The 15649-nt window shown below is 45.3% G+C and overlaps 1 protein-coding gene across 1 annotated transcript in view; it reads left to right on the top strand.

Moving 5' to 3' along the window:
- RYBP (RING1 and YY1 binding protein) overlaps positions 1–11190 on the top strand; it is a 34252-nt gene extending 23062 nt beyond the window's left edge. Inside the window, exons 3-5 of the mRNA XM_031605804.2 lie at positions 3289–3465; positions 3582–3680; positions 7282–11190. Coding sequence (XP_031461664.1) covers positions 3289–3465; positions 3582–3680; positions 7282–7534 — 529 coding nt within the window. The 3' untranslated portion in view covers positions 7535–11190. The remainder of the gene's footprint in view (positions 1–3288; positions 3466–3581; positions 3681–7281) is intronic.
- The last annotated feature ends 4459 nt before the right edge of the window (positions 11191–15649 follow it).

Raw genomic sequence — 15649 nt, 5'->3', positions numbered from 1 at the left:
TGAATATGTTCATGGGTTGTATGATTTGTTTTCATGTTACAGACAGCAAGCTGGTGAGCAGATTTGGGATTAAAATGGTTAATGCTCATTTCTGAGGCTCTCTGTCATACAGAAAATTTGGAAGGGGCTTTAAGTTTCTGTTCAGGTTATTCTGCTTGAATGATAACTTATATTAAGATAATAATGGTGTATTAGAGTTGAAGCATTCTCTTTGGAGATTGTTCCCATCTGGCACTTTTTTTTTGGCAGAATTAGGGTGAGGGACACTCAGCCACATTGTAATGTTGAGAAAAGAAAGGAAAAAAGAAATTTGAAGGGGAAAAAAAAAAAAGCAGCAACAAGGGTTCCTTCTGTTTTTATGAGTTCATGTTCTGGAAGGGATGCAAAGTTGTTGTAGTCCTTGTGGGAATGGTACTTGGATCTTCCCACTAGCTTTATGTCATTGCTTGCACTCAGGAAGGCAAGGTGAGTGGTGCCCAGTGTGGGCTGTCACCCAGCAGTGCTGCTGCTGCTCCTGGAAGGCGTGCTGCAGGACAGGGCTGTGCTCGGAATGAGGCTGGGGTATTGCACACACATCCTTTGGTTGTGGTTACTATGGTTGTGGCTTGCTGTGCTGGAAACATGCTGTTGTGCTTGCTTTGTTTGGCTGCTTGTGAAGGGCCTCTAAGCAGCAGGTCCTGGCTGGAGCAGCACTGCGGCCTGACTGCAAGGCGGTGGTTACTGCTGGTGCTATTACTGCTGTTATGCCAGTTGCTGAACTGGTGTTCTGACTTGTGTTCTTTTATCAACTAAGGCCAGTCATTAAAAAGAATTTCCCCTTTAAAATTCAAATCTTTATTCAAGCAACATGAACTACACCTCAGTAGCTGTTAAGGTTGAGAATAACATCACAAACAGCAACAGAATTAAAAACAGAGAGACGTGGAAAGTGTTGCTCTCAGGTTCCTGAGCTGGGACTTCCCACACACAGCCCAAGGTTCTGATTTACCTGCCTGGGTGAACAGCAGATTGCTGCGAGTGTGGCACGGGAGGCAGCTCCACGCTGTGGGGTTAATCATACAGGGAGATGGTGTTTGCCTTTCCTTTCAAGGTTCCTTGATGCTCGGGATTTTTCACATTACTTTTTAAGGTATAGGAAGTGAAAATCAGGAAACAATGCACGAACATCCTTTATTATTATTATTATTTAATTGAATTAGCTGCTGGCAAGGAAAAATGTCATAATTTTCTGCTCCTGGAGGAGTGATGGGTCAGCAGGTTGCTTCAGACAAGCTGCTGCTGCCAGCTGCATGTGGCTGCATCTGAGTAACTTCTCTGTATAACAGAAGGCTTTGTTGCATGCTTATTTACAGTCGGCAGACAGAAGTTGCTGTATACCAGGATTCTAGATGCCACGGTGCTGAACACCTCTGCTGTTCTGTAAACTGTTGAATAGAACAGGGAACTGCTTGGTCTGATCTGCAGAGCTTTCCTGCACGATAATTATTGGTACACCATATTTACTGAAGGCTGAAATCCAGATTCTTTGTTCTCTAGAAAACATGTGCAGATTGTAGCACAAAATGCATAATAGCTTCAGTACTGCATGAAAAAATGCAAATGGTGGTGGTGTTGACATAGATTACCCCAATTCCAGCTTGTAGACTTAGCAAAAACTTGTTATAAAAATCAAGCGTTAGGGCAGATATGGCTCAACATACATTTGTAGGAAGAGCAGCCACACCAGAGATGGCTCTGGAGGTTGGTGGTGTCTGTTGCTGGAGCAGGCTGACCAGGCTGCCCTGTTTGTAGGGCAGCAGCCACAAGTTCTCTTTGGGTGCTTGTAGTGTCTTGGGTTTGTGCCCTGTAATACTGAGCAGGACCAAAGACCAGGGCGGCATTAATGATGTAGGTGATGATCAGGCTAATAGGGTTTGTCAGGGTTCCAACTGCAGTGCAGACAGGTTCAGAACAACCTGGGAGCTGTCTGGGGGTCGTGGCTCCCCATAGTTGCCACTGTCCCAATGTTGATGCAAGTGTCAGCTGTGTGCTGCCTTGAGTCTTCCTTAACCTGCATAAAGCTTGAGCTGTGCTTGTAACCAGTGTAGCAACGTGGACAAGCATCAACAACTGTTGCAATTAGAGTTCAGCTCCTAATAGGGTTGACAGCTCTGTTTCCTTCCCCTCCAAAGCCACAGGGAGGGTGTAGGTCTTTGTGGTATAATGGTACTGCTCTGTACTGGACCAGAGGGTGAGCTGGCAAGTTGCTGAGATAAAAGTTTGGTTGAGGAATGTAGAAGAAACCAAGGTATGAATTACTAGGGACTGAGGGAGTATCAGGTTCTTGCATGCCTTGGTGTTTTTTTGTTTTGTTTTTTGTATAAATCATAATTTGAAATTGTCTTTGCAAGACTTTTTGCTTACCTTTGTTGTGTTCCCTTTTTCTTCCTGGCTCCAGCCTGTGAATTTTGTTGCTGTGCATTGCTTGACCTGTGCATTGCTTGTTGTCCTTGCTCAGACTCAAGCTCTTGTGGCAGTCATGGCATAACCTGGTGCCTTGCCTTGGGTTGCCACATGTTGTGATGGTGAGCAGCCATTCCTCCTGCCCTGTGCTGAGGACCTCACTGTGATTTGGAGGAGTTGACTCTTTTGCTTCTCTTTCAACCCAAGTGTGAACTGTATATATCCCAGAGCTCCACACAGGGCTTTCAGACAATGGTATGAGGACAACGTGCTGGGGGCTGGCACAGCCTTTCTCCCTATAGGGTGCTGAATGCCTGTTTGTTTTCTGTGAATTTCAATCCTGGCGTTTGGGACAAAGCCATCTCAGTTACCTTCTCTTGTTCTTTGTTACATGTACTGCTTGCTGCATCAGTGCACCAGAAACTCATTTGAAAAAATACAGCTGGAGCCTGATATTCATCAGGGAACTGACTTTTGTCTTTACCTCTGTTCCTTCTGTTGAAGAATAGCCCATGCAGTGTGGTTGGCAACTTCTTGGAAGCTGCTTTTCACTGTTGTCTAAATTTGGGCTGTGTTTTCATGAAATGGGTGGGAGAAAGGGAGCATTATATTTAAGAGTGTTAGATGAGGCTGAAAATGGTGGAACAGCAGTTGGGAGCATTTCTTAATTTGAACACTTGTGTCTTGTTTGGTAGCAACAGTAGTACTCAACATGAAATGAGGGCATCCACGTGGTATTTCTTAAGTGAGGTATTCTTCCCCAGTTGCTGAAATAAATCTTTGCAGTGCTTTCTGTAATTATTGCTTTACAAAGTCTGACTACAGATCTTTCTATTATCATTGTAGAAAACCTAGGATAAACTCTCAGTTGGTGGCACAGCAAGTTGCTCAGCAGTATGCAACCCCACCACCACCCAAGAAGGAGAAGAAGGAGAAAGTGGAAAAACAAGATAAAGAAAAACCTGACAAAGAGAAGGAAATCAGTCCCAGCGTCACAAAGAAGAACACTAACAAGAAGACTAAGTAAGTTTCAAGGGTGCAGTGTTAAATGTGGTGTGACTTAAGCAGTGCTGTGCATTGATTGATTGATTTGAATGTTAATCTAACATGATCTCCCCTCTTCCTTCTAATTCTTACAGACCAAAGTCAGATATTGTGAAAGATCCTCCTAGCGAAGCAAACAGCATACAGTCTGGGAATACTACAACAAAGACAGGCGACTCAAATCACACTTCAAGGTAACTTTGTGGAAAACGTTTAAGCTCTTAATATTTGAGAATTGTATTAGATAGCAGACACTGCTCTTTTGGTGGGCTGACAGTACTGTCTAAAGGACAGGATCTGGTACAGTCAGTGTGACAAGACCTTCCTTGGCTGTGCATGTGTAAGCTCTCAAACGCTCTTCTGGTGAGGACAGATTCAAGCATTGGAAATACTTGTTCTGCTAGCCACTCAGTTCTCATTTCATTGCTTAAATCATATGTCACTCAGGCAGTAATGTGTCTTGGCTGGACTGAATTCATCAGTCATCATACTGATCTTGGTCAAATTCTTGCCACCATTTGATAGCAGTAATGAAGGCTTACTTTTTTTTTTTATTTCCTTACCTGTAATTAAGTCACGGTAATTGTCAGGGTAATTCCCTGAGTGTGCTGGAGTTAAGACTGCGTGAGCAGATTTGTTGGAATCTTGCTGTCAATAAAAAGCATGAATGGTTGGTTTTGTTTACCTATCTGAAATGAGCAGCTGTTTATGGGGAGAGGTTTGATCCTAGTCTTGCCTACACTGATACTCCATGCTTGTTTTCCTTAAGTAGTGTCTTGTGCTCTACTTCATAAATCAAAACTTGGGAATCAAAATACAGGTTTTATGTTCTTGAAGAGCTGCAAGAAGCAGAATTCAGCTGGGCACTTTTCTCTGCGTGGGCTACATAAAAATTGTCTTTTAGTGGTGTTCAGAGGTGTTTTCCAGTGAAGCTTTGTGAACTGAGGCAACGTTAGTTAGCTGCAAACAGTCGTGAAGTACATGAGAAGTATGATTTTCACTGTTGTATTAGCATTGAGATTGGCAAGACGTGACTGCAGAAAACTGTCTTGGATGATTGTAAATAATAGAATGAAAGTATTTAACAGTGGCTGTCCTTTATAGAGTAATTCATTTGAATGTAGGAAAGGTGTTGTGAGATTTGTTGTGCTAAAACGAGAAGACAGAGCTGTTTGTGGTGACTCCTGCCATCTGTCTTCCTCAATGCCCAAAGATTTAAGTCTGTGTTCTTGGGCTGGTTGTAGAAGTACAGCTTTATTGCAGTGATTTTTTTTTTCTAGTTCTTTTTGAAACAGTACTTCCTTCAAAGCTTAGGATGCAGGAGTCTCAATGCACTTGACTAATGAGATAATGTTATATTGATAGATTGCATCAAATAATTGTTTTCACTCCTTAAAGGAGTCGTTCCGTCTACTGCAGAGTTATCTAGTTCATGTTTTGTGACAAGACTTTGTCATTCCTAATTAATCCTTAGAAGTATCAGGTCTACCTGGACTATTTTTAGGGGATACATAATCTCCTTTGAATATTAAACTCTCTTTCTAAGTGCTTAGTTTAGTGGAACTTAACTTACAGCTCAGTGCCCTCAGGAGCATTGTCAGTCATCTCTTCAAGGCCCTGATTTTTACGGAGTTCCAGGTTACTTTTTTATTGGTTTTATTGGTTTTCATGCCCAAGTTTTTTAGCATTTTTTGGTAACTCTTTGAAGGAGTCCTGTTTGAGCTCCTGGCCATGCTTATTTCTGACAGAACCTTTGTTTATTCTGCATTGTCCTGCACTCTTTGTTTTGAATTGCATTTCTTACTTGGCCATAAACTTTTTCAGCTATAAAAGAGGATGTGAAGCATCAGTGTGTTTGGTCAGTGGTGGCTTTGGAGAAGCTGTAGCAGGAGCTCATGTTTGGTGCTGTCAGGAGGTGGAGGCGGCAAGGTCTGTTTATCTGGGCCAGCATTTCTTGGGCTGAGTAAGAGAGAAAACAACTGCCCCAGCCCAATTACAGGAAGAGCTGGGTTTCCTAGAGGAACTCAGGGTTTGAGGAGGAAAATACGTATGTGTACTACGCTTCCGGGAACGCTTACCACTGCATTCAGTGCTGATGCTTTGGGGCAGCGCTCATCTGAGATGTTATCAAAAGCTGACGGAAACCCCAGAAGTTGCTGAGCTGGCTGCCCTTCCTTGTCACCCACAAATGGGGTGACATCATCTCATCTGGTCTGTGGTTATGCTACACTTGCTCACTCTAGCAAGTGCGTATGTGCAACGTGTGCACGTGGACGTGTGTGTCATTGCTGCTGGGTTGAGAAGACTGGGAAGTTCTACTCGTGGGTATTCCTATGCAGTTAGCATTCTGGTTGTGTTCTGAAGCTATTAGAATTGTTGCTCCTGCTGTACTTGTTAGAAATATACAACTTGTTGTATGAAACACCTTCTAGGTTTGATACGAAAATACTGCTTGTGCTGTATTTGCTTCGTTTTTGTTAAGGAAGTCTGCAGCAGTACAGTTGTCTATCCCTGAAGCTGTACATTGATCCTTAACGCTTCTTTCTATTCTGTCTAGTTCTGGAATACCACATGGATTAACTTTTTAAGGACTTCCTTCTTGTTAACTTAGCACTGTGAGCCAACAAGTATACATGGCAAATACAAAATCAGCTTAATTTTCTTTTTGTTTAGGCTGCATTAGCCTAATATGCCGTAGACAAAGAGAAAATTGGTTTAAAAGCTGCAGCTATCCTTCCCTCCATCTCTTGGAATAAGGCAGTTCTCAGCAAGCTACTTTTCACTGAAGTATAAAGACTCTCCTTTTTAATTTCCCTACTGAGAATATTCCACTGCTTAAGTCTGACCTTTAATTAGGAGGAAAAGCAGTAAATTACAGCAGTTGCTGCAGCTGACTTGGAATTGGTTGGCAGCTGGAGGAGTGTCCGAGGCTTGTTGTATCAGGGCTTTGGACCAGCCCCGAAGCACACGTGGATGTCAGCTTCCTAGAGTCTAGACCCTTATTAGCTGCATTACTAATTGAATGATAGCACAGCATGCAAATTACTGAGATAATCCTAAGCTATAAATATCAGTTTCTTTTCTGTTGTTTTTTTTTCCTCTAACCCAAAGAGCTAGCTGCAAGAAATATTATTGTGTGTTCTGGATGTTATTTCCAGTCGCTTTGTTTCCAGAGGGAATGTTCTGAGCGATTTCACACACAGGCTGATTGGGCATCTGATTTGTAGAAGCTTGAAGCGGTTGGAAGAGGAGCCAAGTTGTCCCAGTGCCCGTGTTGTTTGCAGCTGCAAAGCTCCAATATGGGAATGAAAGAGCAGTGTTTGACTGCTTTAATGTGGCTTTGTACTGCGGAGTCACAGCCTTGTCTCATAACATCAGGGCGCATGGGGAGATGGAGAATTTAGATAACAGAATCCTTTCATCCTCCCTTTAGGGAGGAGATCCCTAGGTCTCCCTGACTCCTGTCTGCTTGGCTCTGGTTTAGTGTCCTGCTTTCCGGCAGAGATGGTGGAAGATAATCGTCAGCAGCATGGCACCGTTTGCTCTACAAGACAGGTCTTCCCCCTGGGATGGAACACCCTGCTGCAGGGAGCAGGAGGTCAGACCTGTGTCCTCTACTGTGCAGCATTTGCTGCTGCCTGGGTTCTCTTCCCAATTGTTACAGTCTGTGGAGGCAAGTGGAAGGAAGGCCACCAAACTTGTTGAATACTGTTTTGTTTTGTTTTTTTTTCTAATAAACGCTTCCTTTCTCATTTGTTTTCATTTTGTTTATAAACGTTTTCTCATTTATTCTAGACCCAGACTGAAAAATGTGGACAGAAGTACTGCACAACAGCTGGCAGTCACAGTGGGAAATGTCACGGTAATTATCACAGACTTTAAGGAAAAGACTCGCTCCTCTTCCACGTCATCTTCTACAGTGACCTCCAGTGCAGGCTCAGAACAACAGAATCAGAGCAGCTCGGGCTCTGAGAGCACAGACAAGGGCTCGTCCCGCTCCTCCACGCCAAAGGGGGACATGTCAGCAGTCAATGATGAATCTTTCTGAAAGTTGCACATGGAGTTGTGGAAACTATGAATCAGGGTATGAAATTCAAACACTCCACCTGCCCACGCTGCTCACATCCTGGAAAGCCTCTTCTGTGCTTGAACACACTTCCTTGGACATCGACCTCTTACTGATGCAACCAGGATAATTTCTGCTTGCCGTGGGCATCTGGCCACCAAGGAATTTCTCACCCTAATGATTACTCTTGACACTTTTATGTATTCCATTGTTTTATATGATTTTCCTAACAATCATTTATAATTGGATGTGCTCCTGAATCTACTTTTTATAATATCTGCTGTGCACAATTTTCCATGAACGTTACGACTTTTGTTTTGGGATAGGGAGCGGGTGGGGAGGGAAGGGGGCTTTATTTATTGCATTCACAAACTCCATCCTCTCTCAACATATCCTTTTTAAGTTCAGTTCTTCTTCCAGTTATACTGTGTACTATCAGTTTTGATATAAATTATATATAAATATATATATAAATAAATATATATAAAGGGTTATTTGAAACCAATACATGGAAACGCTGGTGCTTGAAACACTGTGAAGTGAAAACAAAATATTGAGCAGTTAGAGATCTGAGACAGTCCCCTTCTGTGAAAGTGCTGAAACTGAAATGGAACTGGTCGTAGGTGAGGATGTTCCTGGAGGTTCGAACCTAGATAGGACCCATTTTCTTGACTTGTTCCTTCCCCATTTCTTCCCTAAGCAGTGGCTAAAGTGTACTGAACACAGTTTGGATTTTTATACCTTGGGGTGTGAAATCAGAGAATTGCTCTAGGGCAGCTCGTATTCGCACTGGAGTGACTCGGCTCAGCGCTTTGCAGGTTTGTGTCCAACTGGAGCATGAGTGCTCAGAGCCAGGCTGGTGTCAGCACACCCTGATCCACGTGCTTTGGTAACGTGAGCATCGCTGTGTCATACGCAGCCAATCCCACAGAAGTTTGGCATTCTTAGGTTTAATGAATTTTGGCTGTTTTTCAAACCTGCATCAATAACTGAGGTAGCTCTAGAACTGGAGTTGTGCTTGGGATTTCAGGCAGCAGTGCTGTGGGGTTGTTTCTCGCTGCAGCACGTACATGGGTGCCATCAGCTCCATGTCCTGTGCTGTGGGATTGCTGTTCAGCACAATTCCAGCTGTGCTCCAGAGCAGCTGAGCAGCACCCAGCAGGGATGTTAGGCATGTGGCAGCAGGTGCTCTTGGTATCCCGCTGCAGAAACAGTGAAAAACTTTGGTGCTGGGCACTGCTTGTGACCAGCACCTCCTTCCTTCGTGCTCTGATGTATTCAGGCTGTCATTCCTTTTCCTGGCCTGTTAGTGTTGCTTTACAGTTTACCTTCCATGCATTATCCTGCTAAAACACTAGTCTGAAGAGGTAGAAAAAAAACCTCTTTTGCTTTTTTTTTTTCTTCTTTATTTAGTGGCCCCAGAGTGTTTTGCAGTAAGGCACAGAGGCGGTGGCTTTGGTCAACATCGATGCGTAACTTTGGGGTATGATGAAAGAGTGCCACTTTTTTTTTTCATGACAACTCCGTGCCGGCTGTTACATTGTGAATTATTTGCTCAGCAAGAGGCGTTTCTCTTTGTGGAGGCAACTGGTGTAACCTTTCCTTTAAAATCCGTGTGGTTTTGAGTAGCAGATGTAGGTTCCTTTCACACAGTGACAGAAAGCCGTGCGGTGCCACCGATCCTTCCCAGCCTCTGCCTGAGGGCGCACGCGGTGGCAGTGCCTTGGTGGTGGTGGTGGTGGTCCCAGTGTGTTCGTATGGGCACCCCAGTGTAATTCTGCTGATATCCGCGGTGTAGGCCGTCTTTACCTTTTTAAGCATTTTTAAAGTATTTATTAAAGAACCAAAGGAAACCGGATGCTTCCTATGAGCATCAAGACAATTTATTATACATAGTTTTAAATACTATGAATTTCTCAATCCACATTTTAACATTAATAGTGGGATATTGCAAAGACATTCCTTTTCCAGTTTTTACTATTCCTTTAAGGGTCTCAGGGAGGGTAAACTGGTCAGCCATATTTATTTATTTTACTGAAATGTATTGGAATAATTTTTTAAGAGAGATTTTTTGAAGATGCCCCCGAACTTGTATATTTTGCACTGCTTTATAAACGATCCATTATCAATTAGGCTTGCGCGCATGGTGCCCATGATCCAGCGGCGCGTGCGAGCGCACGGCACGTCCCTCCAGTGGGGCTCTTCCTGGTGCTTCAAGTCAGCCGTGTGCTCCCACTCGTTGTTGAATCTGGGAATTTGTGCAAAAAAAGCATTGTGTGTACCAGGAAATGGCTTCTTTCTCAAATGGATGGACCTGTAGATGAGCTTTAACGCGGTACCCGGCTACTCATCGGCTACTGGTTCAGTAAGCAAAATCTGATTTTGGGTGTGCCTCCTTGATAAAGCAGCTTACTGTAAATAAGTGGGAAAATGTCTTTGGGACAAGTGACCTGTAATTCTGCGTTTGGTAGGAACTGCTAGCAAAGCATCCAACTCAGCCGGCCTCGTCCGTGGCCGTTGTGCCGTGGGTTTGAAGGACAGCATTCACTTCTGCACTTGGTTTCTGAGCTCAGCACCCCAAGGCACGTGTCCAGAAATGGGATTCTGTTCACACTGCGTCCGTAGGTTTCCTGCTGTTGTTGGGGAGTGTGGCTAACAACCAAGCCAGCAAAACACTAGTCTAGAGGAAGGACCGGGCTCTGGGCGTTCAGTGGCACAGCAGCAGGTAAGTAAAGCACAGTGTTACGTTCGCTAAGTTTCAATTTGGCACAGACACACACATACCCACACAGCTTGCCCGACTCGCTCAGTTTAACGTAGTTATGCAAAGGAAGAATCCAAAAGCATTTTAGGCAAACAGACTATTTATTTTAATTGGAATACCTTGCTGGTCTCAAATTGGACAGATCTAAAAAGCGGCGATAGCTTCCATGAGTTTATTTCCACTGAGATTTTTCACCTGCCTTACCAAGATCATTCTCAGTCTACTTTTTTAAGCTCTACCATAAACTTAAATTATTGAAAACTTATTAATTGCTGACTATATAATAACCTTTGCTTGTATGTAACCGAATGGTTTTAAGAGCCAACATTTAGAGTATGACAATGGAGCTGAACAGTTTTTAATGCGCAAGCAGTTCTGTTCTTGTGTATGACTTGTAACCTTAATTTACTGTGTAAAGATGGTTACATTATTTCCTTAGCTTTGTTTGTTGGAGACAAATATAGAATGCTTGTTTAAGTATGTCAAAACATAATCTTATCTTGTGGATTTTTATGTTAATGTATTATACGAGCTATATTTTTCATTTGCCCAGAAAGACAGCTTGTATAACGCTTCTGAAAGTTTTTCCGCTCTGTAAAGTCTTTAGAGCTGACAGTCCTGTTAGGTTTGTTTTAATCTTCATGCTAAAGTGTCAATGGTGGTTTTGTGAACTGGTCAGAAATTCACAGGTCTTAAATGTTTTCGAGAAATTTATATTGGACACTGCTCTTTGTCTAGCAAATAAAAGATGTTAATATATTCCTGTTACTGGCATGTGCACGACTGTTATTAGAAGCCACTTTATCATTTTCCTGCTTTAAATAGAAATGTCTATTTATGAATTCTGCTTGTAGTTTTTTCACAAATAAAATAGTAAAATTTACTTCCATCTGAAAGCTCTCTTTTTTGGGAGATGCCACTGTTTGGTAACAGGGAAGCGCTTTGCCTTCCCTTCGAGCTGTCACTGGAGCACCCCAGTTCTGCAGAGCCACGGCTGTGAATCCGCCGTGTTCCTGAGGGTCTGGTTTGGGGTTTGTGGTGGTGGCTGCAGAACTGGGGTCCTCTTCCTGTGACGTTTTCCCTGTGCTGTGGCCATGGAAGCGGTGAAGCTCCGTGCAGGAGGTGTTGGTGAGAGCCCTTGGGAGCTCCTCCAGTTGCCGTGCGCTAACGAATTCCCACCAGTGGGATTAATGGAACTTAAATGTAATTGAGGGTCAAACTGTATTTTTGGTGCATAAAAGTGCTGTTATTTTGCAAGCAGTAGTTTGATCCTCTGCTAGGAAACAGGCTGATGTTTCCTGGCTGGAGGCATTTTGTGACCATGCAAATCCAAATACAAAGTTGAAATATGGGAACCAAATGATCGGTAAAACGCAAAGAAAGAAATCTTATCCAGAGTTCTTTTTTCTTTTTGCTTGGGAATATGAGACAGTTACTAACCTAAGAGCAATTTGAGTATTTTTGTGTGTGCAGGGGGAAGTGTGTGTTACAACCAGAGGTCGCATTAAAAAAACACTGTGCAAACAGACTCCTAAATGCTTTAACCTCAGCTGGAAGCGAGTCAGAGCGGCGGGTGCCAAGAATAAGAAGCAGCAGGAAAGGCGCTGTGCGGTGCGGCCGTGAGCAGCTGGTGATGCTGGGACAGGCAGTGCTGGTACAGCTTGAGCAGCGCGGGTGGCACCGACCGCTGCCTGAGCAGCAGAGCAGTGAGGATGCGAGCTGAGGGATGCTGTGGGCAGTGGTGGGGAACGCTTGGGCTGACCGTGTCCATGTGTCCAAGACTCACCTGTTGTGCCACTTTGCTGCTGGGTGGTGCAGTGAGGCTCCTTTTGTTGGCTTTAGGTTTGATGGAAGGAAGTTTTTCATACAGAGGGTGGTGAGGCACTGGAGCAGGTTGCCAAAGGAGGCTGTGGATGCCCCATCCCTGGAGGCATTCAAGGCCAGCCTGGATGTGGCTCTGGGCAGCTTGGTCTGCTGGTTGGCGACCCTGCAAATAACAGGGGGGTTGAAACTAGATGATCATTGTGGTCCTTTTCAACCCAGGCCATTCTATGTTTCTATTATATGATTCTATGGATGAGCACTTGGTGCTGCAAGGAGCCCTTTTCTAGGCAGGGTTGAGGCCAACGCTGATCCTGCCTACACCTGTCTCCTAGGAATGTGCTGGAAGTGCCTGCTGTGCTTTTCTCAGTGCTTGTTTGTGTCTCTGCAAAGAACAAAGTGCTCACTGAAGTCATCAGTAGCACCAAATGGCTGTCATAGAAATACTGAATCCAAAGCATTACAAGCCATACCTGTGTAATGATCCTGCTTATGGAATAAGATGGAAACTCATGATGGCACAGAGCAATCTCTATAGAACAGTGGTCTTCACATAGTGTAAAGCTAGAAAATAATGGTGTTATTCCTGTACTGCATGTCTCTATCTGGATACCAAGAGGAAGTTCCCACCATGATTATTGGCTATTTCCACTACCTTGAAAATGTCATGATTTTCTATCACTGTAGCCATATTCCTTCCTCACCTTCTTCTTCAGCATTTGGAGCTGTAAGTACTCTTCCAACCTGCAGAAGAGGATGCTCCAGAGCACAGATCACCTCTTCCTTATATCTCCACATTACGTACCAGAAATCTGCAGAGCAGAGGTCTGTCCTGCTCTGCTCTCCCGACTCAGCCCCACGTCAGTGCCAGCAGGTGAGTCAGCACCGTGTGAGCCGTGTAATGCCAACAGCCTTTGCCTCAACACCGTGAAATTCCCAGCGTAGCACACGCTGATAAGAGCACATCAGGAGCTTTTAGGAAGCATTAATCGGTCACAGCTCCCGGAGCTGGCTGGGGCTGGAGGAGGGCTGCCGTGCCTCAGAGCTCTTTGCAGATGGCAGAAGAAACACACATCTTCCAAATTTGAGAAGCGTGGAAGTCGCATATCGGATGCAGGTGGCAAAGGCTGCTTACCTGGGGCTGCTGCTCGTGCTTCAGCCCAGGGTGAGGGTTGGGGAGCCCCAAAGAATGTCCCATTTGTCACAGCAGGAGGCGGAGCTCAGCCCGGCAGCTCTGCTGTGTGTGACCCAGCCATTAAATGGATTTAAAAAAATAATACAATAAACAGTGGTGCTCTTACCTCAGGCAATCCATTAGGAGTGTGATTTAGTGCAGGGAGGGCTATAAAGGCAGTTGGTAAATTCTTTGTGTGGCACAAGTAACATTCCTACCAAGGAAAGGGGCCCTCATAATGGGGCAGGGAGGGGCCTCTGGTTTAATGAGGCCATCCAGGAGGAGGTGATATAAAATAACAGAGCTGGAGCATACGGATCTTCTAAATCTCAGGAAGGACTCCATCCCCTGAAGTCATGAGACTGAGACCTCATTCAGTGCTGCTTTAAAGGCAACCAACTGGTGGTGTGTGTGTGTGTGTGTGACCTGGAGCTCAGAATCTGGCTCTGTATGATTACAGCTCCTTCTGAGGAGCCCTCTTGCACTGACTGCTGCTATTTTTATCCTCCTTCATCCTATGGGGCATTTCCAAAGGGAAGCAGCACAGGAAACAGCAGTGCAGGGAACAACAGCTCCTAACTCTGCTCCCTGCAATGATCCCTGTGATGAGAAGAAGGGAGTGAGGCACAGCCCTGTGCCAGGCAGAAGCGGCCAGCATCACTCCAACACACACCATAAATCAGAGCTGCAGTGAGTTATGGTGCCACAGTGCTGCTCGGGCGAGGGGGAGTCTTTAAATCAATCAGACCCCAAATAAATAAATAACTGTGCAGCACACGCTGGATTGCACGTCTGGTTCCCACTGCAGGCGGTCATTTAACTCTGACACATGGAGTTTCTCCGCGTTACCTGGGCTGCTGAAGTCATGGAAGGGAGAGAGCAAAATTCTTACGTGCTTTGGTTTGTTGTTGCTAAAGAAACCATTTCATTTGGTTGCCATGTGTGTAGCAAAGCTGGTTCTGTCTGTCTGGATGGCAAAAACTGAAGGAAACAGCTTTGGGAAGACAACACACAGAATGCTCTGCTGCTGCCTGGCCCCAAGTTTGGGGGTTCTCTTCTCCAGGGGATCTTCTGTCACTCACACAGGGGATGGGGTGCCTTCCCAAATCTCTATGGCTATGCATTGGGATTTAAGCAGCGCTTTTGTTGCAATGGTGATGCTCTGCCCTGGTTTGTAAAGGGCAGTGAGCACTGCTGAAGGGAAACGGTTCTGCTGCAAAGTCCCCAGCATGGCATGGCTTCCCTTGGGCTGTTCCAGCCAACCCAGGTGGGCCTGACAGAATGGCTCTGAGCCCTCTCCTGTGCTGTACCCCACACAGTACACTGAGCTGAGCAGTGGAGCTGTTGTTTTCCCAGCACCTTGCAACAGAGAATAAAATGATTGCACAACCAGGAGTTCAGCTTTAGCTCTGAGCTGCTGCACTGGGAACTTTTCTGCTGAAGTTCCCCTCTTGACCCCAAAGTGATAAAGGCCCATCAGCACGTAACGCTGTGTCCCCTGCACAGCTGTGTGACACCCAGGTCTGCTGCGATGTCACACTGCACATCCCCACTGTTCTCCAGCACAACCCCATGGGGCACCTCTCAGCACTCTTCCTGCTGTACCACATCCCTGCCCGCTGCTGGCTAAATCCTGCCTTGCAAATCATTGACCCCATAGGTCATAAATGCTCCTTTACGGTCTGTCAAGACAAACTCAATTCTTTACGTGCACCCTAAGTCAGCACAGTAAAACTTTTATGATGTTTTTAATAACAAGAGCTACTGCACATGAACAGCAACTAATTTTTAAAGCCCTGGTATTTCAGCTGAAACAGGCTTTTCCCTCTCCGTGCTGGAAAAACACTCAGGTCAGCGCGTTCAGAAAGCAATGTCTGAAGCAAACCTCTTTGCCTGCACCCCAGTGCATGCATCCTCAGCCCAAAAGAAGTGGGAGATCCCAGAAGCAGCAGAGAGCCCTCGCCCCAGGCAGATGCAGGATGAGTCCCTGCTGCTGTGAGGCTGCAGCGCTGCGAGAGGCAGCGAGCGCTGCGAATGCTCGGGGGAGCTGCAGGGAGGAACTGTTGCTGTCGATCTGCTAATTAAGATTAATGTGCGAGCTGATAAGGATGACTCCGTGCCAATTGCTGCTACACGCCAAGATCCTGTGAGGCAGCAGCGGGTGCGTTCCTGCTTCCCCAGCAGCTGGAGGCCCCAGAGCTGTGCTGGGGCTCGTAGTGGGGTAGGGGGGTGCTGGGGGCTGCCTTGGCAGAGGAAGGGGTTTTGGCTTTTAGGCAGTGTGAAGGCTGTGCTTTGGTTTTGTCCTCTTGCCCCAGTAGGCATGGGAAAATGAGGGATG

Source organism: Phasianus colchicus, chromosome 11 (genome assembly GCF_987193195.1).
Source record: "Phasianus colchicus chromosome 11, bPhaCol1.hap1.1, whole genome shotgun sequence".
Classification (NCBI taxonomy): domain Eukaryota; kingdom Metazoa; phylum Chordata; class Aves; order Galliformes; family Phasianidae; genus Phasianus; species Phasianus colchicus.
The sequence above is the reverse complement of the archived record's forward strand: the minus strand, read 5'-3'. Positions and strand labels throughout refer to the sequence as shown.